The sequence below is a fragment of the Lates calcarifer genome, linkage group LG21 (assembly GCF_001640805.2).
Source record: "Lates calcarifer isolate ASB-BC8 linkage group LG21, TLL_Latcal_v3, whole genome shotgun sequence".
NCBI classification, from domain to species: Eukaryota; Metazoa; Chordata; class Actinopteri; family Centropomidae; genus Lates; species Lates calcarifer.
In genome coordinates, this window is record NC_066853.1 from 1,417,744 (window position 1) to 1,443,005 (window position 25,262).

General features: G+C 41.0%; 1 protein-coding gene across 1 annotated transcript in view; it reads left to right on the forward strand.

Annotated features, from left to right (window-relative positions):
- Positions 1-25,262, forward strand: part of si:ch211-137a8.2 (uncharacterized protein LOC777613 homolog) — a 41,278-nt gene that overhangs the window by 2,113 nt on the left and 13,903 nt on the right. The window contains exons 2-3 of the mRNA XM_051065510.1: positions 22,399-22,633; positions 23,861-24,011. Coding sequence (XP_050921467.1) covers positions 22,413-22,633; positions 23,861-24,011 — 372 coding nt within the window. The 5' untranslated portion in view covers positions 22,399-22,412. The remainder of the gene's footprint in view (positions 1-22,398; positions 22,634-23,860; positions 24,012-25,262) is intronic.

Sequence of the window (25,262 nt, forward strand, 5' to 3'; positions counted from 1 at the left end):
TCACAGCTCATCTTCATCCATCTCATCCTGCAAACCAACAGATGCTGTTTGGTCACACACTGATTGTCTGTACGTTTCCTCGGGCTTTGTGTTGTTATGATTGTCGCAGTGGTGAAACAGTTTCTCCACCCAGTGACGGCAGAACAATACTCAGACCTGTTTTGGCAGCAGACTGATCCTCTGCCACGCCTGAACTGAAGAAACTATTAAACACGTTGGAGTGTTTGTGTCTGTGGGTTCATGTCGTCTCTCAGGTTCTGGTCTCTGATGGATCCTCAAACTAACACTCTGAGGTTTGCTGTGAATTCTTCTTTGACTCACATCACAGTGTTGTTTCTGTTTGTTTCACTTTGTTAGTTGAATATCTAAAGTGACCGACTGGTAGAGGAGATGTTGCTTCTTGTGTACAAAGTGCAAGCCAAGTCAAAGGTTTAACTACAGCTGATATATCTGCCGCAACTAAACATTAAAAATGAAATTGTGTTGTGTTATCAAAAAATGTCAATAAAACAAAAACCTGTGACGACTACGACCGGTTAGTTTTGGTTCAGCCCTGTTAGCTGTTAGCTCTGCTAGGATCCATCTTCCTCCTCTGTGGTCGCCTGAGGTTAACCTTGTAAGATTATGTTGCGTTTCCGTCTTTGTTGGTACTGATGGCGTTATATTTTTTTCTTTTACGGGAACCAAGCAACTTTCATCTAATCGACGGTTCTACTCTTGTTTCTTACTCGTCCACAGCTTTTAAATATATTTGGTCTCTTTGGATAAAACAGTACATACGTCTGAGTTGCAGCTACTTAATGATTAGTTTGATTAATTGATTATTTGGAAAATAAAGCACACAATGATGATTTTTTCCTGGGTTCATTTTTCCGGTTGGTGTGTCCGTTGTTGTTGCTGCAGGTTGATCTAATATCACTGTGTAATGTGCAGAGGCCACGTCGTGCATGGACTCTGAGTGGAGGGTTACAGTGTCACTGGATCCTGAATGATGTCACTGAGCTCAGGTGAGATCACCTGCAGCTTTTTACACTGTAACTGTGTCACATATCATATAACCTGCAGCTTCACTGCAGCCTGTGGTGTTTAACAGTGACCTGGGCTGTGCTGGATGTTTAGAGTTACCTGAGAGGCTGAAATATGTCGGGAGATCTGTTTGACCTCGTTCCCACCTGCAGATACAGTGACTGTAAACTATTGTTGTCCTGAACGTCACGTTTCAGTTCACATACCTCAAATTATGAGCAGAGCCTGACGAGTTACAGCTGCAGAATTTATGCCGGTGCAGTGGGGCTGCAAATACAGATAATTTTCATAGATTAGTGTGAAAACTATTTTCTGTGTGGTCGATAAGATGCTAGGAAATTAAATTAAATGCCCATTGCAAGATGTTTTGTCCAACTGCTCAGAGGCCAAAAAGATTCTGTCATTCCTGTCGTTTTAAGACAAAGTAAAACAGATTTTTTTTCGTATCGTAACCAGCAAACCTTTGTCATTGTCTGCTCTTTTCCAGCCTTTCATGTTTGGATGACGACATGGATGGATTTGGATGTTTTCTGTCTGTACCAGTCTGAATCCTTTGACAGCTGCAGTAGTGATAAGCACCCTGAGACAAATCTGCTTGAAAAATAGTAAACAAGTAGTGAATAGTGACGGGGAGGGAGGTGTGGGAAGAAGAGGAAGGACAGATGAAAAGATGAGTGTGCAGCAACAGAGAGGAGAAGTGGAGGAAAGTTGTAAGTTGCGTCGGATAAATGAGTAAATGTAAATGTGAGTTGATCTAAAGAGAAAGCAGAGCAGGTTCTAAGTTGATAAGAGTGTTTTGAAAGGCATTAATGTGTTTTATTAGTGTTGCTAAAGGCTGCTGGGCTTCATTATGACTCAGATTACCTTTATTATGTCCCGAGGCTCCTCCCCCCTGAGGCAGGCGGACCGCTCTGACTCTCAGCTAGCTAACATCTGCAGGCTAATGTCCCCTCTGACGGCCATAACAACACGTAATGTTATTACACCATTAAACAGCCTGCTTCCTTCAGCTTTATGGCTGCTGTTACCTGCAGCACATCAGCCCTCTGCTCAGGAACACGCTCAGTTAGCCTTCCACTGCAGGGCCAGGCAGGGCCGACCAGGGCCAGGAAGGCCACGTCTCACAAATCTCAGTTTCCAAACAAACCCTGCACATGTTCAAGTCAGTGCAAAGTGACACTCCAGCCTTAGCTCTGTGGAGAAGTGGGTTCCCAAGAATGGGTAAGTGTTGAAAATAGTCGTTTCTACGATGCATCGCGATGCAGACGTGAATGATTCTACATCGATGCAGTGACACAACATCATCGCTTACAGCCTCCTGACGTTGCTTGTTGATTTTCTGGTCTCAGTTGGACAATAAAGTTCAAAATGAGCTCCTGTTAGCGACACATGAGACGTAGCCGCACCCTTCACCCTGTGAAGCTAACACCTGCACTGTAAAGGAAACAGTGGACCCAGCCCAGACAAGAACTGATGTGAGGCTGCTGTGACATGTTAGTGAGAACATGTGATTCCTGGACTTCGGTCATGGCCGAGTCTGATGGAACAATAACGGTACATTACATTAGAGAGGACTGACAGATGATTTCTCATACGCAGCACATCGTGATGCATCGTGATATCGGATCAAATCGAATCGTTGACAGGATATCAAATCGTTAGAGCAATAAAGATGTATAGCTCTAGTGGGTTCATGTATTTTATAGAGTGCTGGTCTGAAATTGGCAAAACAAGGCCGGTCTGCTTTGCTACAGAGCCAGAGAGGGCCACACAGTGCTAACATGCCTCTCCCTGCAGGGTCATGTGTCTGAAAGGAGCCAAAGAGGAATGGTTTGGTCTAGTTTCTGGTGTGCAGTACAACAATGCAGAGAAGGAGCTGGGCCAAACAAGCCTATCCTGTTCTACTTACCTAGGCCAACCAGAGTAAGCCTGCTATAAAAGGGGTCAGCCTGGGCTGGTGTGGTTTTTGTTACAGGGTCAGTGTCACCTACACAAAGCTCCAGGTTTCTACTGTGCAGCAGGGCCAAATGGATCAGCTACGTCCTCCTTACTACACATGAAGCTCTCCTGCTTAAGGCCAGACAAGGGTTTGTAAAACTGAGCCAAACTAATCTATCAAACCAAACCAGACCGAACAGGGCCTCCTCTCTGGCTCTGTGGCTGTTTGGTCTAAATTAAATTCAGAGGTTTGGTTTTGCACCTCAGCACCAGCAGAGAGATTTTCCTCCTGGGCTGTTTATTTCACATAAAAGAAAACTGATTAAAGTGATATTTCTCTTCAGTGAAACATTAAAAATTTTTCTCATGTGCTTTTACCAACAACTTTCATCTTTATTTGTCCCTTGGAGTGAATTCACCCACAGTCTGTAATTTCACTCAGGCACCATTAGTCCCTGTAAAAGTCATTTAAAAACGCAGACAAATAACAGTTTTCCCGGTGAATCTGCTGGTATGTTTAATAGGGATATAATGTTTAGGTAAGACATTGAGGATGACATATGACAAGGAGAGATAATCTTACATCCATACAGAGTAGGAGTCCTCATCTTTTTAATTAATTTTGAGCCTTTAATTATCTTGAAAAATGATGAATAAAATGAAGTATTCTATATCAGCTTTGTTACTGTTCAGTGTTCACCCTCCTACATCCACACTGGAGCTGTTTGAAGTTACTGGTGGTCAATCCTGGCCAGAATAATTGCGATTAATGATATAATTGCAATAATTATGAAAATATGCTCTAAGCTCTTAGAACGACTTGAACTGTTTCTTATGGGCTGTGGTTAAATTAATGTTGCAGTTAACGTTAAAAGAAAAACTGTAGTAAATTGCAGTCGATTCACCAGACATTGCAGCGGAGCTATTTGCTGTTTAGCTACATAGCTAATGTTACCTGGCTAACGTTAGCTTAATTCACTGGTGACCAAAACAGCATCATAACGTAAAAAACACTTTAATAAATGTCAGCATTTCGTCAACACCTGTTACGTTCAGTAACTGGCAATAATGTTAGTTCATTTTATTTGGAGTTTGGCAAACAGAATTGGATGGTTGTCATGGAGATGGGAGCTCAAAAGACGCAGGGCTCCCCCTTGTGGCGACTCAAAATAAATCAATACAGGACTGTACGTCCCATTATACCCATTCATGATTATCCTGATGATTGAAATTCACTACCATCAATTTATTGTGAGTTTTTTTTTTTTATTGTGATGGGTGAAATCATATATCATCCCATCCGTAGTCTACACAGCAAGATTTGGACATTTTCAGTGTTTTTTGTAAGTGCACCAGTTCTGAATACTGCAGGTAGGAAGTACAAGCAGAACCAGTACACCTCCAACATGCCATCAAGACAAAGCCTTTTCCCATGCTGTGCTGTTCAGTGGAAAAACATCAGTGCTGTGTCAGCACAGCTTGAATGGTCATGGTTTATTATGGCTCCAGTGAGAGTGAGTAACCTCTACCTGTATCTGTTTTATCTGTTTGTTACAAATGTAAATCAGGTGAGAGGCCCCATGACTCATCCCCTCTGGACACAAATCAACCCAGACTGTGTAGTATTTGTTGTTTTTGGTTGGTCTGAAAGCTTCCAAAACCAAATGAGACCCAGCAGGCTTAAGTTAAATCTAAACTCCATGTCTTGTTTTAAGATGTGGTTTCCTGCCTTCATTTGGAGATTAGATTCTCTTTATCTGTCTCTGTTTCTTTAGTTGTCTTTTGCTTGTCTTTTTGGATTGGCCTCCAACAGTGGAGCCAGTACTATAAATGTGTCCATTGATTGAGTAAGAGAGTGATAGAGTTGCGCCTTTGGTTGGCTGGCTGTTGGACTTTTCCCATCGGCCCTCACTCTGTCGAAAATGATTTCATGTGAGCAGTTTCTATTACATTATCAGATTTTGTTTGCCAGCTCTGTTCAGGTGTCAGGTGTTTGTCCTGCCTGCCAAGAGCTGCATGTTTGTTTGTCTACACTTGCACAAACAGTTAAAACAACCAGAAACAGTATGTGACAGGGCTATGGTTCCTTCAGTATTGATCTGATGTGGATGTAAATACCCTCAAATTAAATATTAACCTCATAATCACAATTTTATTTCAAAAGCAATGTGAAAGAGCAGAAATCACAAAATGTCTCTGTCCTAAAATTTAGACTCTGTTTGTACAGGACACAATGAGCTGTACCTTAGAGCCTTATCAGTAATAGAGAGCTGCAGGAAACACAAGCTCAAGACATTTTTCAGGTTTTAGTCCATCAGTAAATCTCCCACTCCTGATGTTTGAAGGTTTTTGCAGATGTCAGAGATAAAAACAGTAACTGTTGGTGTCAGATGTTGTTAAACTCATGAACCTGATTTTATTTTTCGCACTGAAATAAAGCAGAGCCAGAATCTCCTTATCAGAGTCTGAAAAATGTCGTCACGCTCTCCTCTCGGCTCTCTGGCTTTAAGTTGGCGTCCTCTCCTCTGCGTCTGTGATCCTCTCTGCTTATCCTAAACTCAAACACTTTCTCCTTTCAGTCCGTATAATTCACTGCACTCTGCTGCCTCGTGACGCCACTTCCAGCTTAGTTAGTTTAACATTCAAATCTCTGGAGAAACGTTAACGTATTTGGGTCATGAGATTAAGATCTGTGCAATAAAAAGTCTCCTCTGACACCTTTAGAAAATTCAAAGTCTCGTTGGGCCTGAAACCAAATTTGACATAATCACTGAGCTTGGAACTATCAAGTCATATCTGTCTGATTTACTTTTAGAAATGAAAATGTTAGACCGTTGTTTTTATCCTGTTGTGGTTCTTTAACAGGAGGAATTTAGACATTTTTAGAAAGTAAAGTAGAGTGTGTGTGGTTGGTATTTTAAGGTCACAGTATGACAACACCTCAGTGTGTCTTTACAATTAAACAGCTGCGTTCAAAATGCCAAATAAATTCACTAAGTTAACAACAAACTGGCCTGCACCAAGAACTTCCCCAGGGCTAATAGAATTATTATGATTTATAAGGTGATAAACTCTGTGTTTATTCACTGCAGTCAGTCTACGTGCTCTATTAAAGGTGCTACATGTGGCTTTTTTTAAATCGACACATCATTGCCTCATTAATTTTTAAGAACAAGCCATAATAACTGTAAACAAGTGAGGCGATCAGTCTATTTGCTGCGTTTTACATCGTTATTTAGAAGGAAATCTGCAGGAAAACAATGCACGTGCAGCCTTTTAATCAAGAGAAAGAGGAGAATAGAGTTGTGAGGTGAACAGAGACACTTGTTTCAAGACATGAAAGCACGGAAACTGAAGAGTAAGACTCTAATCTGACCACAAGATCCTTAAATGCTCTTTGTGTTGTGTTATTTAAAGTCCACAGAGGAGGAAACAGGCTCATGTTTCACTGAAACACCACTGTACTCTCACACGCAGAGGGAACTGCTGTTTGAATGAACCTGTGGTTCACAGTACTTCCTTTATCTGCTTCCAGACTGAATTCACTTTCCTCCTTTTACCCTTCATCAACACCTTTGCCATCGTAGACGTCATCGTCCGTATTTTGTATAAAACTCCCTCAGATTCTTTCACTGACTTTAACACTGTGAATTTTAAGTAAAAGTCTTGAGTGTAATCTCACAAGAAATCGTGTGGAGAAATTGTAATATTGATGAAGAGATGGTGAAAAAACAGATCGATTAAAGACTTATTTTTCATGTGATAATGTTGCAGAAGCTGCTTCTTGTTAAATTTGTGGCAGTGTTTTGCACAATAACTGAAAGACTAAAACAACCCTTTTCCAGTGTTGTGGTGTCCTGGTTGGTGCCTTAAAGACTAAAGTGAGGGAAGAGAAGTTTCCTTTCACAGTGGATTCCATAGTTTACATTAAAGACTGGACATGATTGGTTGCAGCCTTCTTATGACCAACATCTCATCTCCTTCCATCTTTGCGAATCTTTGTTCGAACGTTTGGCTTTGGTGTTTACTTTGAGCACCTGACGGTTCCTGTATGGCTGTCGTTGGTAAACTCTCTCCGCACTCTTTGACGTGGTTCTGTCGTAGGTGGTAGAAGAGGTTGGTGGTGTTTGAGGCTGTTGTGAGGACCGGTGTGCGGCATAATTTGCAAAGTGCAGTGTTCTGGTCAGTGTCTGACTTTTCATAACTAAACCACGACCGTGCTGCAGAGTTAGCCCCTCGTTGAGGAACGATCCCCTCGATTTGTCTTGACCCATCCCTCCCCTGTTCGGAGCTGTATGGTTCCGTCTCACTTTCACCCGCCATGCTAGTATTCACCTTTCTGCCTGTATACATGTGGTGGGGCAACTGCAAACTGTCTGCAAAGCATATTTTACGACACCAAGACTTAAACGATAGAATAAAAATATTAAGGTCATAGACGTTTTCATTTTGTCAGCCGATATAAATCGTCATAGCCCCGGTGACACCTCTCTCTGGTTATGTCCAGGTGGCTGCCCAGCTTTGTAAATGCAACACTACACCTTTCCAACCAAACAGTTCCAGGGACTAAGCTGTATGTGAACTAAATTACAAACTAAAAGTCCCTTTTCTGTGTCCACTGCATCTGAGGGACCATGAAGATCAAAGCAAATTACTCGGATAAGAACAGTTCCTGGACAATCAAAACGTTTTTTGGCACCAAGAACCACAACTGAGGAACTGAACTGAGAGTATGGTTCCTCTGCCACTTGACAAATTCCTGTATTGTAAATTGACTTGAATGTAAAGGATAAAAAGTGCAATCCGCTGCTGAAAATAGTCCCCAACAAATGCACCTTTATTCCTTCTGTAGGAGTGAATGGCCTTTGGGCCCAGAGGGTGGGAGGTACTGAAGGATGGATTCACGCATTGTTGGTTTTGGCCTTTTTATGGGATTTGTTGACAACAACAAAAACACAGAATATCACTTGTGGTGTCACTTATTAAGTATTTCATATCTCTTTCCCCCCTGCGGCTCTGTGACTGTATTTTCTTCCTGTCCGTTATTTTGGGGATGATTTGTAAACTATCCTCCCTCCAGATAATCTCACCGTCTCCTTTTCCATTTCCTCCCACCCCCAACTCCTCTACATAATTAGATAGCTGAGATCAGGTATCTCTCATTCCCCCCTTCCTCAACCCCTGTCTGTCTTTCTCTTTCTGAGGAGGACAGAAAGGCTGTTTGTTCCCTGCTTGCCTCCTTTTGTCCATAGAATACAATAGAGTGACTCTGGGGGCAGAGAGGAGGAGGAGGAGGAGGAGGAGGAGGAGGAGGAGGAGGAAAGGAGCAAATTATGTTGGATGGACAAAGACAGACAAAGGGTCCAGATCAGGAATTATAATTTCTAAGCATCTGAAATCTATTGAGTGTTTGCTATAGAGGGAACAGCCAATGAGGGAACCAGGGAGTGATTTTGGACGCAGTATTAAAGGTTAACTAGGTCATTTTTAAATCTATTATCCCATGTTTTCATGTGTAAATGATTGATAAGGACAAAATTCTTTGGAAGCAGTGCAGTACTGAGCAAGAACAGTGCACCTGGCTGCAGTGTAATCCAATGGACAATTTGAAGTGTCTGACAACATTATGGATAGGATTCCTACAGAGACAGAGCTTTTTATTAAAGAGGGAGATCCTTTAAGTTTAACCAGAAACATCATCTATATATCAGCTACCAGACTCCATTGACAAAACCAGGCAATTTAAACTGCTGCAGAACACGAGTTGCTGGAATACCACTGCCTCCATCTGTTAGTTTTTTTGTGTTACTGTGTGACTTTCAGCTGGTGGAGGAAGTATTCAGATCCTTTACATAAGTAAAGGTAAGTACCACACAAAAACACAAACAAACCAACCGATGGAGGCAGCATAATCCCAGCAGCTCCTGTGTTCTGCACAGTAAAATTTGTGTTTTTGTCAATGGAGTCTGGTATGGATATAAAATATGATTCTGTTTTAACAAAAAGGAAGATACTCTTTGATAAAAAGGTATCCATAATGTTGTCAGACACTTAGAATAACAATCTGAGCCTGTCAGTGGCTTAAATCAAGAACTTTTGTCAGTGTTACAGTCAGACATGCTTCACAGGCTCTACCAGGCTTTTCATTAGCGCTTCAGTTGTGTTGCTATGAAGTGAAAACAGTAATTAATGTGTTGATCAATGTCCAAATAGTCAGAGGAGAGGTGGACTTTAAAATAAATAAAAATGTAATTATTTCCAGTGCTCATCAAGACTTCAGAGGTTCATTATTTGTGGCTGGTTGACCTCAGTTTCTCCAGGTGGTGATGTCCTGAGGAAACTGAGCTGTACTGTACGACAGAGTCTGTCAGGGGGAGGAGGAGGAGGAGGAGGAGGAGGAGGGGGAGGAGGGTTTCTGACAGTGGAGGAGGCAGAGGAGCAGCCGGCCTTATGCCACCGCCAACACACAGAGCGTCCTCACAAGGTTAGAGAGGAGATGAGAGTCCAGTGAAGTGTTTAGATTATGGTTGAGACTGTACTATTAGATTTAAACTGAAGTGGGATTAAAGGTAAATTTTCTTTTTATGCAGCATCAAGGTCAGCCCACACTCCTGGTGTTTTGTTTTTTTTTTTTTGAAGTGTTTTTGAAGTGTTGAGGAGTGTTTGTGATGCCGGTCACTTGTCTGTCTCACTGAATAGGTTCAATACAAAGCACACTGACTCTACTGTAGGGTTGCAAAGGCGTGGAAAATTTCAAGTGAATTTCCAGAAGCTTTCCATGGGAAGGTAAGCTGGGGAATTTGTGAAATATTCAATATTAACTGGAATATTAAGGAATGAAAAAAAATTAACTGAAAATTTGGGGTAATTTATACAAACTGTATCATATACAAACATAAATGTAAACATTTTGTTTTGTCAGTTCTTCCTCTGAACAACAACAAAAGCAATATGTAAATTCCATATGACGACCAAAAAAAAGTCCCATTCATAATGTAAAGTGTTTTCACCAACACATTTAAGTTCCCTGTTATCAAAATTTTCCAGTTTATTGCCTTTAATTCCATATATTCCTGTTAATTCTCATCAAAGTTTCTAACTTTGAAATTTCCAGAGTTTTGCACCTACACTGTGTCTCCTGCTGTCTCCAAGATATACTGTGAGATGTTTTTTCCCACAAATTTTCCAGTTTAGTGCGGTTTAAATCCCATATATTCCCATTAATTCAGATATATTCCTGTTAATTCCCATATATTCCAATTAATTCCCATTCATTCCCATATGTTCCCTTTAATTACCATATATTCCCGTTCCCATGGAAAGTTTCCAACTTTGTATTCCCAGAATTTTGTGTGAACTGTCTGGTTTCATTGAGGGCATATAAACCTGAACAGATCAATACTTTTTTCTTCTAGTCCGCTAACTTCAGTTCCCACATACAGCTTATATACATGTATATACTGCTGCTGTGGACTGAATGGATGAAGGCCTGAGTGACGTTCACATGCCTCTGAAGTTTATATGAAATTTGTGGTTAATATGAATTTTGCAGTTGTTTTTATGCTCATCACTCCTTTGGTTCTGCCCAGTTCAAAGATTTCTTCCTGTTGGTTTATAATCGTCAACAAATCTGATTCTCGGAGATAAATCAAAGCTTGACATTTACCACTGATGTCTGAGCAACAATGGGTCAAATGACTGTGTGTGGAAAATTATATCTGCTTTACTACAAATAGCCCATGAAATAAGAGGTGGAAACCCAACATTATCCATCATACATCAACATTAATTATTAATAGTTATTCCAGACATGAACATTTAATGTTAGCGATAGTCACCTCACCAGCACTGACACTACGACGGTGAAGTTGTTTCCAGGCAGATGATTAACGCCGTCAGATGCTCGGTGTGGTCGCACGGCGGCCATCTAAGCTCAGGTTTCAGGTGTGTGTACGTGTGTGTCCTCGGCTCAGGAGCAGAGGGGATGATTAACTTTGTCTCAGGACACAGACATTATTTTAATCAGTCTTGGTTCTAATAGTCTTAACTTCCTCTCACCTTTATCACCTCCTCAGCTGAATATCACTTTCCCTCTAAAGCAGCCGCGCTCTAATAGGAGCCATTCATCTCTTTTCCTTCGCCGCTGAAACTTCAGCGAGTGATGCATTTCACTGCTTCGTTCCAGCTTTTTCCAAACTGCACTCGCTGACCTGTGCTGCTTTTCCTCTGCACACACAATATGTTTGATGCCGGTTTGATTGGACTTTTCCAAACGTTAAGGTCGCAGCCAAATTAAAATGTCACCTTGTTTGACAGGTGCACATTGCAGCGATACACTATGTAAACAAATGAAAAACCAGACTCCTTCAGCTCTGTTTCATCCTGGAGCTTTATCACTGCATTCACAAAAAGAGACTCAGAACCTTTAGCAACCTTTTTGGTCTAAAATAAAGCTTAAGTATTATCTTGCTGCTCTTCAGCTATGTTTCCATGTTGGATATCTGACAAAAGTCACTTTTTTCTCTCAGAAATCACAAGCGTGTTTAACACGAATACAAGTTAGAAACATGACGTCGACATTGACAATGATAGGAGCTTGCCGAGACGCAGTTGAAGGGTGTGTGACAGTAAAGTTAATAACCTCATTGTCTGATGCCTGTAATCTTTCATTTTAAATGTCTAACATGCCTGTAGAGGGATAAACAGCGACTGTATTCAATAAAACACCCTGAGGATAAAAGCAGCTCCTGTATGGCAGTTAGGGTGTGTCAGTTCTCACTCTGAGACTCTAATGGTTTTGGTCTGACAGTAATTCACACAATGATTTATCTCTGAGGCCTGGTAAATTTCCAGAAATTTTGGAATTTGTTGGATGAATGAACAGAAGCCGACTAGATGGACAGATGAATGCTCCTCAATCAGCTGCTAAATTAAACTGTAACCTACAGTCTATGAACAGAAAACTGAAGAAGAAACAGCATCATAGCTGAGCTAGCATCATGATAGCTAGCCTCTTACATTCAAGTAAAGTCAAGTCAGTTTTTATTTATATAGTGCCATATATATATCTTACATTTAGCATATCTGATTTAGCGACTAGCTAGCTACTATATAAACGCATGTAGATTTGTTTTTTGCTGGTTAAACAAATTTACATTAAATCTGCTTATTTTAACCAACATTATGCTGCAAGATGTTTTTTTCCAACTACATTTAAGTTCCCTGTTACAGGCTAACTGCAGTTTACCCCTGCTAATTCCCATGGAAAGTTTAGAATTTAGCTACTCTAGTCAGATTAGTTAAAGCTAAAACACTTGGAGATGGTTTTAGTTTTAAAACATTTTAGTGTGGACTTAGACTAAGACCTGTTCAGCAGCTGCTCATAGTGACACTGTCACATCTTTACTTTTAAAAACAGTATTGGCTGTGTCTGGTAGACATTGTATTTTAATAGCAGTGGTGTTTGTAAGGATGCAGTCACCTCACAAAAAATGTCAAACGCTAGAATAACAGCCGAGTAGGGTTGGAACAGTCCTCCACTACTCAGCCTCTGGAGAAATGTAAAGTGTCACATTTATCGACTTGTAATATCTGAGCTGTCTTTCTGCAGAATTATCCATCAAACCATAACTATTCCATCTAGATACAATGTGGTTCAAAACTTTATTCAGATTCTATGATTTAATCACCAGTTATAGTCAAGACATCCTGTATATCTACCTGATTTCATGGCCGTAGCTAGACGACAGTAGAGATCAGTATGTGTCTGGGGTCCATGGACTCTTGAACCAACTTTACATTTATAGCTCCACTTGTGTTACGGCTGGAGGAACAGATAAATCATCGGGACTCTTTCTTATTGGAGTGTATTGTACTTAATGCCGCAGCCTCTGGATAATTTTCCACCTTCATGGACATTAGAGTTGTATCCTGCTCCAGCTTTGTTACTGTGCACATATGGCTGCATGCACGAGACCATAAACCCAGCCCTCCACCTCCGTCACCTCCCACTCTGAGTGTAGTTAGTGTCTTTATTTTAGTAAAACCATAAACGCCTCTGCTCTGCTGCCTGTTTGCTGCTGCAGCCTGGTTTCACATCGTCTCAGGACACAGGCTCTGTGGGGATACGATCACGCTGTGATGCTGTGAACTCGCCTCCTTTCACCTCAGTCACCTTCACAGCTGACTGTCATCCAGTTTATGCTGCAGACCTAACACCATAACTCCACCTCTGAGCGCCGTGCTAATAAAGCTTCGTATAAACCAAGCCCCGCCCCCTGTGCCTCTGTTATTTAACTGCCAGTTTCAGGTTTCTGTCTCGGGGCACAGACTTTATTTAAATGAGTCTAAGCTGAGTCCTCAGAGTCTTTCGCTTCTTTCCCTCTCATCTTAATCTCCTCCTCAGCTCTATATCACCATCAGCCCCAACAAAAGCCATTTTCTTAATCTTAATAACATGAATTCACTTCCTTTCCTACCACAGTTTGTAGAGAAGAAGGTGATATCCTCATCATCTCAGCAGGGACGGGTCTTAATAGTTGAGATGAGCTGCCTCCCCTCGTTCCCTCATGCTCATCTGACTGACTGCTCCTGCCTTCCTGCAGGCTCAACACCAGCATACACAGCAAAAAGAGAAAAATCAGGGATACGGAATAATCAAAATCTAGAGAATTTTGCTGGTATCAAACGAAAAATATCTGTGAACAACGTCAGCATAAATTATTTGATAAGATCTATTGAAAGTAGCTTTAAAAATTAAGCTACAACCAAACACTATCTGACCTTAAAAAAAAAAAGACTTTTCATGCAAGCAGGGGAACTTCAGACATTCAAGATAAAGGTTCCTGTAACTAGATTGTCTTTTAATTCATTCAATTACAGTGGAAGTACAGAGGAGGATCTGATAAGTAGAGTACTGCTGTCTCCCTGCTCTCAGGTACGAGCTGTCAGAGTAATACACTTGGAACAAGTTTAATAATCTAATGCAAGTTCTGGTTGACAAGAATTTTTTATCTTCTGTCTGAAAAAATAATACTCAAATCCTAGCAGCGTTAGAAAAATATATATATGTATTTCTGTTAAAATAGGATATTGAGGCAGCATATGTTTCTGTAAAATAATAGTTCAGACCCTGATCATCCTCTGTATGTTTTTCAGATGAAATTCAAGTCAGTTTTTATTTACATATTATAATAGTAACAGCAATAACGCTGCCAATGGCACTAATACATTTTAAATGTAATGTAATGTAACAGCCGTTGAGCAGGATCGCAGGAGCAGCAGGAGGCATGCCATCACAGATCAGCCTCTACAGCTCCACAGGCAGATACCTGCAGTAATCAACAGGAGAAAGATGAGCGTGATTGATAAGCTGATGAATCACCACAGCTGTGGTCGGAGCCATTATGTTTCCATCTGTCCCATTCTCATTAACGTGATATCTCCGTAATGTCTTGAGGGAATATCTTTAAATATGAGACAAACGTTTATTTGGACTCAAAGATGAACTGATTATATTCTAGCAGTTAATGGTCAGCACGTCTTTTGTCCATTACTCAGGAATTCACAAGCTAATTAACTGCATCTGGACTGGTTGGTGGAGGCATACAACCATGAGGCAGTAATTCCAGTTACTTCCCTGCTCCCACACTGTCAGATATTGGAGATTTGGGCATCAGATCAACTGGGTTTGAATGTGAGGCAACACAGCTTAGTGTGATTTGCAAAGTCTTGTTTAAAATGGAGAAAATGAGTTAGATTAGCTGGAGAATTTAAAGCATTTTCCAGGTTTCTTCAGGGTATTTTGCAGGCAGCAACTAGTGGCCATCCAAGGAACGGCAGGTCACTTCCATAAACACTGGAAGTGAGCGTTTATGAACAGTGTCTGGCTGTCTACGTCACGATCCTCATCTATCTTTGTCATTTCTCCCTGCTCTGTTTGGCTGTGTGTTGCCGGCAGATGTTATGTTTGGTTTGTTGCGGTCATCCTTGTCGTGTTGTGTCATTACGTTTGCTTGACTGATCAGGGTCGACAGTGCTGTTGGCAAACCCCGAGAGTAACTTCCAGTTGCATTTAGTGTCGCCTCCGGAGTGTAGCCTAAATTTATTTCCAGGAACTTGTCCCCAAAGTGAACAGAGAGCAGTGGAAACAACATGAACCATGACTGCACTGTAGATCCTGATAGAAGCTTGTTTGTTTTATTGTGTCTGAAAATGGACGACTTTTAATTAAAATTATGCACAGCGGCTTTAATAAAATAAACAGAGATAGCGGAGGTGTTGTGAAATCTTATTGTGCTGTTGAGGAGAAAGCAGATAAGAACAGCATGGAGACTCGGCCGGCTGTTTGTCCTGCCAGACGTTTGTCGGAGGCATCAAAGTCACAGGAGTCAGTGACTGATCTGACACACACACAGAAAGCTGTCGGGTAATCATACTGGATGACGAAGCATCAGTCATTATACAGCCAATCAGACTTTACTGCCGGCATGTACCGCCAATATGATAGCAGGGAGGTTTTTTTCTGCACCGTCTGTCTGGCTTGGCTGCTGGTGTTTGTGGACGTCATCAGTGATGTCATCAATAATGTCAGGTATTAGACTCATTGTCCACCTGAGGCTTGTGTGTGTATGTGTGTGTGACAGTTTCACAGTTGCTGCGAGAGGAAACTCAAATATCCATAAAGACTGTAAGATGCTGCTGTAATTCAGAACTAGTAACTGAATGTGAATGTCACCCAACAACCTTAGACACAGGACATGTACAGGCAGCAATGAACTGGATCTTTGTCATCATAGCTACGATAACAAAAATGCGAGCTGAGGTGTTGGAACAGTCACGATTTGATTTGGTTTAGGCACAAAACCCGTAAGGTTATGTCTAGGAAAAGATGGTGGTTCGGATATTGGAACTGGGAATGACTGCGTTAGGAGTATACACAACTTCAAAACAAATCTGCTGCACTTGAAGAACACCTCAGTCATTAACATTAGATTTTAATGTAAACAATTCAGAACATTCTTAAAACAGCTGTTCAAATTGAACTGTTTGAGGAAAGAAAAGAAACTTTAAGCCATGAACGTGAACCATTTCAAATGGACTAAAAGACTAGCCATTGTCATTGCTAACTACTGTTAGCAACAGCAGTTGATAACGACGCTCTACAAACAGCGTAGCAACATGTCCACAGATAAAACCTGAACAGTTCTGTGTCTGACTGACTTCATGTGAAACTAATGAGACTGAGCTGCTATAAACAGGAACATTAGCAGAGTGTTCACTGCTGCTGATGCGAATAGCAGCCATCTTAAATTCTTATGTCAGGGTTGGTGGAGTTGCTCCGACTTTCTGAGTTGGAAATCTGATATCAGGGGGCGTTCCAGTTGAAATTTCGCACTTGGAACTTGGAAATTTCGACTTCTGAGTACAAATGGAACGCACCATGAGTACTGCAGTCAGCTGACATCTTCTACATCAGTTAAGATTTTGAAAAACTTTTAGTGTGTGCCAGGTTTTAGGTTGAGGATCATTTCAACCCATCCTCCTCCTAACAAAGACTTTGTCACTCTGTCATTCTGCGTCACCTGACTTCCTCCTTTGCTCGCGTCATATTCACTATGGCCACTAGAGGTCGTCTAACAAGAAAGCGTAACTGGGTCATAACAAGCTGCTGCACAGACGACCTGTGGGCTCACATTTATTTCACAGGACAGTCCTGTGTGATCTGTATTCACAGTGTGTGAGCTGTTGCTGTATCAGGAAGCTTTTTTACATTCCTGAACACGATGAAATTCTCTAATATTTGACTGTTTGAATAGTTGTAATTCTGCTTTAATTCAGCTGATGCAAATTAAGTTCCAGTCTCTGTCTCCTATTCAAATCCTGCCCACCCATGGAAAACTACCAGACACTAACAGGTTGTTGGCTTTGCATTCACTCAGGTTCTCTGCTCTGATGCATCCATATTGATTGATATCATATTTATCAGGATATATCAAACAATTTACTATGCGAGCCTGTTTTATCTGCCTTAACTAAACATTAAAAATTAACTTCTGTGGTAATTGATTCAAAAATGTAAATAAAACAAAAGCCTGTGACGATTCCAATCACAGATTTCTCTGATAGGACCTTCTATGTAGAGCTGCAAATTCATCAGTCGGCAGTTTGTGAAAAGTTTCCTTTGCAGCACTTTATTTTCCATTGCGCTCAGTGGCGTCATGTCTTTAACTGAGAAGTAGGAAACTGCATTTGTTATAGCTTCTTTTTATGCGATGCAATGACCGCGAAAGACCGTTTCAGCCGTGTTAGCAGCTAGCTGTTAGCCCTGTTAGCTGTTAGCGCTGCTAGGATTCAGCAGACAAACAGCATCTGCATCCTCTCAGTGTGGTCGCCTGAGGTTAAACATTTTCAGATTATTACTTTATAATACAGTTTGAGAATTGACTAAAATCCTAAGTACAATCAGTGCTTTATTGACTGCATTAAACAGAGTCTGTCACTGTGTTCATCGTACAGAATGTAAACTCTCCCTGGTTCATTAAACCATTAAATTTCCCTCAGAAAATAAGCAGAAGACCTGAGTGTGGTCAGTGACTGCAGCTGAGCTCAGGACTGAGACAGTTGACTCGTCAGTTTAATGGTGTGTGTGACGGAGATCAGCCGTTAGCAGCCGAAAGCTGAGATGGAATGAATGAAAAATAAATGTGTGTGTGTGTGTGTGTGTAGTGTTTTGTTCAGCTCTGAGCTGCAGATGGTGACTCATCGAGAGATAGAGATGCTCTCTCTCTCTCTCTCTCTCTCTCTCTCTCATTCACACTTTCAGCTCACTGTGGGAAGAGGTGTGTGTGTGTGTGTGTGTGTGTGTGTCCACATGTTCAACAGATGTTTATATTATTGTTTGTTCTCTTGAGACTGAGGTGGTAAACATGAACCTGTCTGTCTCTCTCTTTGTCTCTCTCTCTTTGTCTATCTGTCTGTCTCTCTTCGTCTGACTGTCTCTCTTTCTATCTGTCTCTCTCTCCCTCTCTTTTTCCGTCTCTCTCTCTCTTCCTGTCTGTTTCTCATGTCCATACATTTCAGGATCCATATGTGAAGTCATCTGTTGCCGGGCAGATCAGAGAGGAGAGGAGTGTGTTTGTGTTGAAGATGTTAGTTTCTCTGTATTAAATAACGGGTCGAACGGTGTACATTACCCATGATCCCCTTCTCCTTCTGAAACAGGAAGTAACAAACACACCAAACTTCATTCACAATTCTTGATATTTTCAAACTTTCCTGGCTGGATATCGGAGATAAACGCTGGTTTTTAATGACTTTTAGGGTAAAGTTGTGACATAATTTAACTTCAGATGTACTCTAATTAAAACCTACTATGAGTCTTAACCCTAAAACCTCTGAAATACATCATGGAGAATTTAATATGTTAGGCGTTAACAGCTGCTGATGACACAGTGAGAGGTCCTCAGATAAAAGTGGGGCTTAACTTTTATGACATTTTATGAATAAAATCATTAATCAGATAAATTATAATGAAGAGGATCACCCTGATGGTGATAAAATAAAACCAGACTGGGACTAACATGATATAGACACACACAGAGTCCCCAGGTGGGAGTTTGGAGGATGAGGCCTTGGCCCTGATCAGCCTCCTATGGGGCAGGAGGAAGTGCTTGATTTATGAGTCTGGGAGGCTGGAAGCACTCGGCTGCACGCACAGAGCGAGTCGACTCGTGAAGTGTTTTTGATCAGAGAAAGGAGGATGAGGAAAATGAGGAAATGATAGAAGAAAAGAATAGATGATATATGTGATTCATTTAGGGACGGAAATACAGAACAGGAAATGAACGACTGGAGGAGAGAAGGAGGGAAGAATGTAGGTGAGGAAACATGGAGGTCAGATCCTGTTCTCCTCCACGTTAACTATGTCAAGTCCAGGAGTCAACTTGGACTTGAGCAGTGATGACTCGGACTTGGGCTCGGACTTGATCATTGACTGCATTCAGACTTGGAGGTTGGAGACGCTGACTCTGACTGCATATGTCACTAAAAGTTAATGCTCAGACTAAGGTTGCAAAGGGACGGGAAACTTTCCAAGTTTCCAAGAAAGTTATGCTGGGGAAATTTGGAAATATTCTAAGTTGGAAAATTTCCATGGGAATTGACGAGAATTAACTGTAAATTTGGGGTAATTTATACAAACTTTATCATATACAAACATAAACATTTTGTTATAAGCAGTATGAGGGACAAAAAATGACACAAGTAAATAAATAAATGCTAAATAAATATATTTGGTAATGTAAAATGCTACTTCCACATTTATTTATTTATACTATTTATACCGTAATTTTTCATCCTTAATATTCAGTGAATGACAAAAAAAAAACATTAATGTTGAAAAGGTGAACTAAATTTAATTTCCCTCTTATAGACTAACCTGCAGTTTTGCAAATTTTGTGTTGTGTCTGTTTTGAGTTTCAGTGACAGATACTTCACTACAAATACATGTAAAAAAGTGAAACGAGCCTTCTTGGAAAGAGCAGTAATCCTAACTGAACCCAGTATCTGTCTTATTGTGTAACACTAAACACACACAGTGAATGGGAAGTTTGTGTTCATTAAACTTGAACTTGAACTGGAGGTTCAGCGAAGGGTGAAATCACTGCAGGAGAACTGCTGCACTCTGATGAGACGTCTGCAGTTTGTGTTTGTCTGTATTTACCTCAGTGAGACATCACATTCATTTCACTGCTCTGTTTGTTGCGCACCAGTACACCGAATACACTGAGTATACGTTAACCTTTTCAGAATATCAGCACCATCTCCACACAGCAGCTGCTCCACTCACAGACACCATGATGTGTCATTCAGTCTCTTTCCTTTTGAGTTTAATTATTCTTGCAGAAGCACCGATTCATTTATGACTAATACTTTGTCTCAGGTGGAGCTGAAAGGTCGTTTCTTGTTTTTAAATCTTGTTACACGTCTTCAATGAGTTTTTCCTGAAGCGTCCTCGCAGTATCACCTCTGCAAAACAGGCTACATTTGTAAACAGTGTTCAACAATGTTTAGTCAGGGTTTTTATTCATCTTGAGAGGGGTTGCTTTCCAACAGTTAACAGTTTAATAGTACTTTACAATGGATGCTGGATAAATGAATAGAAACAGACTGGATGGATAAATGAAGTCTCCTCAATCAGCTGCTAAATCACACTTTTGTATGAACAGAAAACTGAAGAACAAAAAGCATCACAGTTGAGCTAGCATCATGATAGCCTCTTAAACTGTCAATGAAGTGGTGTTTGCTAGCTTACATTTAGCATATCTAATTTACTGGCTAGCTATCACAATGATAGCTAGCTTTTCAAATTGTTAATGAAATGGTGTTAGCTAGCTTACATTTAGCATATCTGATTTACTGACTAGTTAGCACCATGATAGCTAGCCTCTGTAACTGTCAATGAAATGGTGTTAGCTAGCTTACATTTAGCATATCTGATTTACCGACTAGCTAGTGCCATGATAGCTAGCAATCCAGTATCTGGTCATTAGTGAGACAGACAGTCTGGTTACTCACAGGTGGTTAAACTATGACTTGCTTTGTGTAAACCAAACTGTAAAATTGTTATGATTGTGAAATCATAAATATATAAATAATCTTAGTAACAACAGCTTCATCAGGCCAGTGTTTTTGGATTGATCACATTTCCAGTTTTTGGGTGAACAACAAACAAACAGTGGCTTAGTTTGGACGGAGGGTGAAAAGATGTGTTTTCAGCTTTGGCCAGCTCAGACACTGAGTCTGTTGTCAGTCACAGAGCTGAGTGCAACCAGCTGCTGTGTCTGTAAATCAGCAGATAATTACACACAGATTGTGAACACAGACTAAATGAAACGTGCAGCGTAAATTTGTCCTTATTTTCATACACATAAATCTGACCTCTCCCTCTTTCTTCCCAGTCATTCAGAACATGTCTGGCTCCACCTCAGTAAAGACCCAGAGAGGCTCATGAATAAGCAATAACCCTGTGTGTGTGTGTGTGTGTTGGTCCTTGTGGAGGTGATAATGGTGAATCACTGCTTCCTCTGTGTGTGTCTGTCTCTTCGTCCTGTCTGGCCTCAAACCACCAAACAGGATGAATTCTTCTTGTTGGTTTACCTCACTGAAACTTGTTTAAGCGAGCTTGTTAAAATATTGACCTCCTCGTACCTCCTCCTCTTCCTCTGTCCGGCTGAAGATTGTGAATTAAGATTCCAGTTTTACCTTCAGATTCGCAACAAAATCGATTTGTTTTTCCTAGAAAAAAACAGCATCGATGCACCTGTGTGTTCGTGTCCAGAAGACACCTTCTGCAGTCTGACCATGAAACAGTGGTGATTAGATATGGGACGATATGAAAAACTCATCTCATGATTATTCTGGCCAAAAAAATTCTGATTAATGATATTATGATATGATATTTGCTTATATAAAAAGTCACTTTACATTACATTTTGGTAAGAAATAAACATTTTACTGCATCACAGATGGGATGCATTTTTTTTGTGGAAAACAAATCAATAAACCATGAAGTCCCCCTTCAAAAGTTAGGGAAAATAAATACGATAGGCTACTGAGAAGATGAGAAGATGGATTTTCTGTACATAAGTGAATAAATTCTAATTAATTTGAACTGTTCCTTATGGGCTATGGTCAAATTAATTTTACGGTTTACATTGAAAGGAAAAACTGTAGTAAACTGCAGTACATCACTAACGTTACCTGGCTAACATTAGCTTTGCAGTTAAACAGCAATTAGCTAACATTACCTGGCTAACCGACACTTGCTACATGAGTCGTTTGTTTTGGAATCCATAGTATTTCCACAAATCCAATTTAACTTTGTTTTGTAGGGGAAACAATGGGCAAACTGAGTCTTCAGCCATTGTGATAGGCTTAGTATTTTTGGAATGACTGGAAAGATGCAGCTCCCCCTTGTGGCAGTTCAGTATAAATCAGTACAGAGCTGTATGTGGACGGCTTTTCTGTAAGTCACTCATGAGGATATTAACGATTATCGCAGTTCACGAGTATTCCAATGCTGGAAATTCACTACGATCAACTTATTGTGAGTTTGAGTGTGCAAAATATTTTGTAGATTAGCTTTGAACAAATCAGGAGAGTAGAATCTGGAAACGGAAATGCAGGCAGGTCAATGAGTCGTGCAGCTGAAATCTTCTCCTCACCACAGAGCAGAGGAGCATTCAACAGGTGGTGCAGTGATCAAGCTGCTGAGATAACACGTTGACGCAGCTGCATAGCAACAGATGTGTGGATGTCCTGCATAATCACTGGGATCTGTTAAAACTGGTTGAGTGTGTGTGGGAAAAACAAAACATTCTGTGTAGCTGGAGAAGAATAACATCAGGTCGTCTCTGCCTTGTCTCTTAACAGGTAAACTTGACGTCATGTCAGGATGCCTGGAGGCAGAACGCCACGGTAACTTCATCCCCACCACTGCAGGACGGGATGTTTTGCCCAGAGAGGAGGCGAGGGACATGGAGCTGTCTCTGAACGTGTCCGAGTCTCTGTTTGTTTTCACCTCGTCTCCTCTGGAGGTGAGCGGGGAGGAGATGCAGCAAGTGCACGGCAACTGGAGCCAAGATGGAGACCTGCAGGGATGTGGGCAGTGAGTGTCCTTACCCTTCTGATTATACACTGATCAGCCACTGATCAACATTAAAACCTCGGGGAATGAACATGGGACCAGGACGTTGATCCTGCATCTTTTGGGTCCTGTGGGTTGCAGGGTGGGGCCTCCGTGGTTCTGCCTTGTTCAGGATCAACCCTCAGATTGGGATCTGGGGAGTCTGGAGGTCAGGTCAACACCTTGAGCTCTTTGCTGTGTTCTTCAAGACATTTCTGAGCAGGTTTGGTGGTGTAGTGGGTTTGTCCTGCTGGGGGAGGCCCTTGGGGAGTGCTGTTGCCATGGGGGGTGTGCTCGGTCTACAACAATGTTTATGTGGGTGGTACGTGTCAAAGTAACATCCAGATGAATGAAGGAGCCAAGGTTTCCCAGCAGAACATTGTGCTGTAACTAGGAATTGGACAATATAAGATTTTATCACCCATCACAATGAAAAACACTCACACCAAGTTAATCATAGTTCATTTCCATCATCGGGATAATCATGAAAGGGGATAATCATTAATATCGTCACAAGTGACTTAAAAAAAAAGCTGTCTAGCCAACATACTGTCCTGTATTGATTTATTTTCAATCGCCACAAGGGGGAGCCCTGTGTTTTTTGAGCTTCCGTCTCCATGACAACCAGTGAGCTCCAGGTAAAATTAACAAACGTCACTGTCAATTACTGAACGTACAGATTGTTGGTTTAGTTATACTAACGCTGACATTTTTTCTAAATGTTTGTGATGTTGTGATGCTGTTTTAGTCGCCAGTGATTTAAGCTAATGTTTGCCAGGTAACATAAGCTATGTAGCTAAACAGCAAATAGTTCAGCTGCAATCTCTGGTGAACTGATCACAATTTACTAGAGTTTTTCCTTTAATGTTAACTGTAACATCAATTTGGCTACAGCCCATAAAGAACAGTTCAAATCAATCTAAGAGTTTAAAGCATATTTTCGCTCATAGTATCACAATAATATCATTAACAGCAATTGTTTTGGCCAGGATAATCGTGACATGAAATTTTCATATTGTCCCATACCTAGTGTAATGAGATGATCAATGTTACTCACTTCACCTTTCAGTGGTTTTGATGTTGTGGCTGATTTGGTTTATATTATGATTAAATGTATAATCTCCACGTTTGTCTCCATCCCTCACATTTTGTTTTCTAATCTTAGATCTCAGGGAAAATCACTGTGACAGACTCTCTCTGTCTTTCCAGGTTGGAGAGGAGGTGGGTCCTCTGGCATGAGTTTATGAAGGAACACGCCCACCTGGATGCCTGGCTGCGATTGGCCGAACAGGCCGTCAGCTCTCCTAACCCCGCCCATGTCACCTACACCGCCGCCAAGGAGGAACTGAGGAAGTTTGAGGTGAGGAGAGATGAAATATAAATATTCAAACAAACAACACTTTGAGATTACTGTTCTGGTGGAAATATTAAAAGTTAAATTGAGTTCATATTTGAACCCTTCAACTCACCATTAAAGGGATTATAAGAATTTACATTTCTCATCAAAGGAAATATGGAGTCTTAACGTTGTCCATTTTAGAGCTTTTCTCTCTTTCTCACTGCCTGATCTGTTGCCAAGTCTGATCTCTCCTCTCTTTCTTCTCACCTTGGACTCACCTGTGATTTTGTCATGTGCTAAATCTTGTGTCTCTTTGTAAAGACTGATGCACACGTGTCTTAGATCTCTATATTTGCCTTGTGAGACACTCAGAATGAAAGAACAGAGTTAGAGCAAAGTTAGGCTAAAGTTCAGGTGTGGGTTAAAGACATAATCCTGGCGGCGCGTAAATATCACTCAGCGGCCAGTCGTAAAGCTGAAGCAGGCAGTATTTATGTGTAAATCCACTCGTCTTACCACCTTAAATCACTAAGTGTGAGTGTGCAGCAGGGCGGAGCGCCCATCCCCTCTGACTGAAAAGCTGTAGATTCTCCTTGTTTGTCCAAATTAAATTCTGCTGTCAGGTTGGTCACTGCTGGGAAATCTGATCCTCACCAATCCTCTCCTGCAGCTCCAGCACTCAGCGAGGCAGCAGTCAGACACAAACCGATTGAGTTTTTATGTATCAGGCCGCTTCTCTTTCTGTTGTTGCATTGTACTTGCAGGCAGTTTAATAATCTGTGGAACACAGAAACAAGCACAAAATCCCTGCTATGTCTTGCAGCTACGCTTTTTGTAAGTCAAATCAAATAGATAAATATCAGGAGGACTGTTATGTTAAAGTGGAAATGCACAACTTTACTCATAGCATCTCCAAGTGGTGTTAATGTTCTCAAAGAATCTCAAAGAAAACACCTGGTTGTATTGATAAGTAGGCAGGTTTAGTTACAAACTGATCCAAAAGAATTAATCGAGCTGACTGTCAGTTTTGAGCCTCTCAAGTCCTGGAGCTCTCTCCATAGTCAGAGTGGCCATAGGGAGTATCAGGACAAATCTTGGTAGGCTGGTGGACTGTAAAAAAAAATCCACAAAGTCGGCCCCAGAGGAAGAATCCAGGAGCACTTCCTTTGTGCTGTAAATCGAGCCAAAAAAATAGGAACTGGGAACTGGTCTAAATTATTGCATTGTGCAATCAACATTTACTTCAACATGATAAGTTAAAGCGTTGTAAAA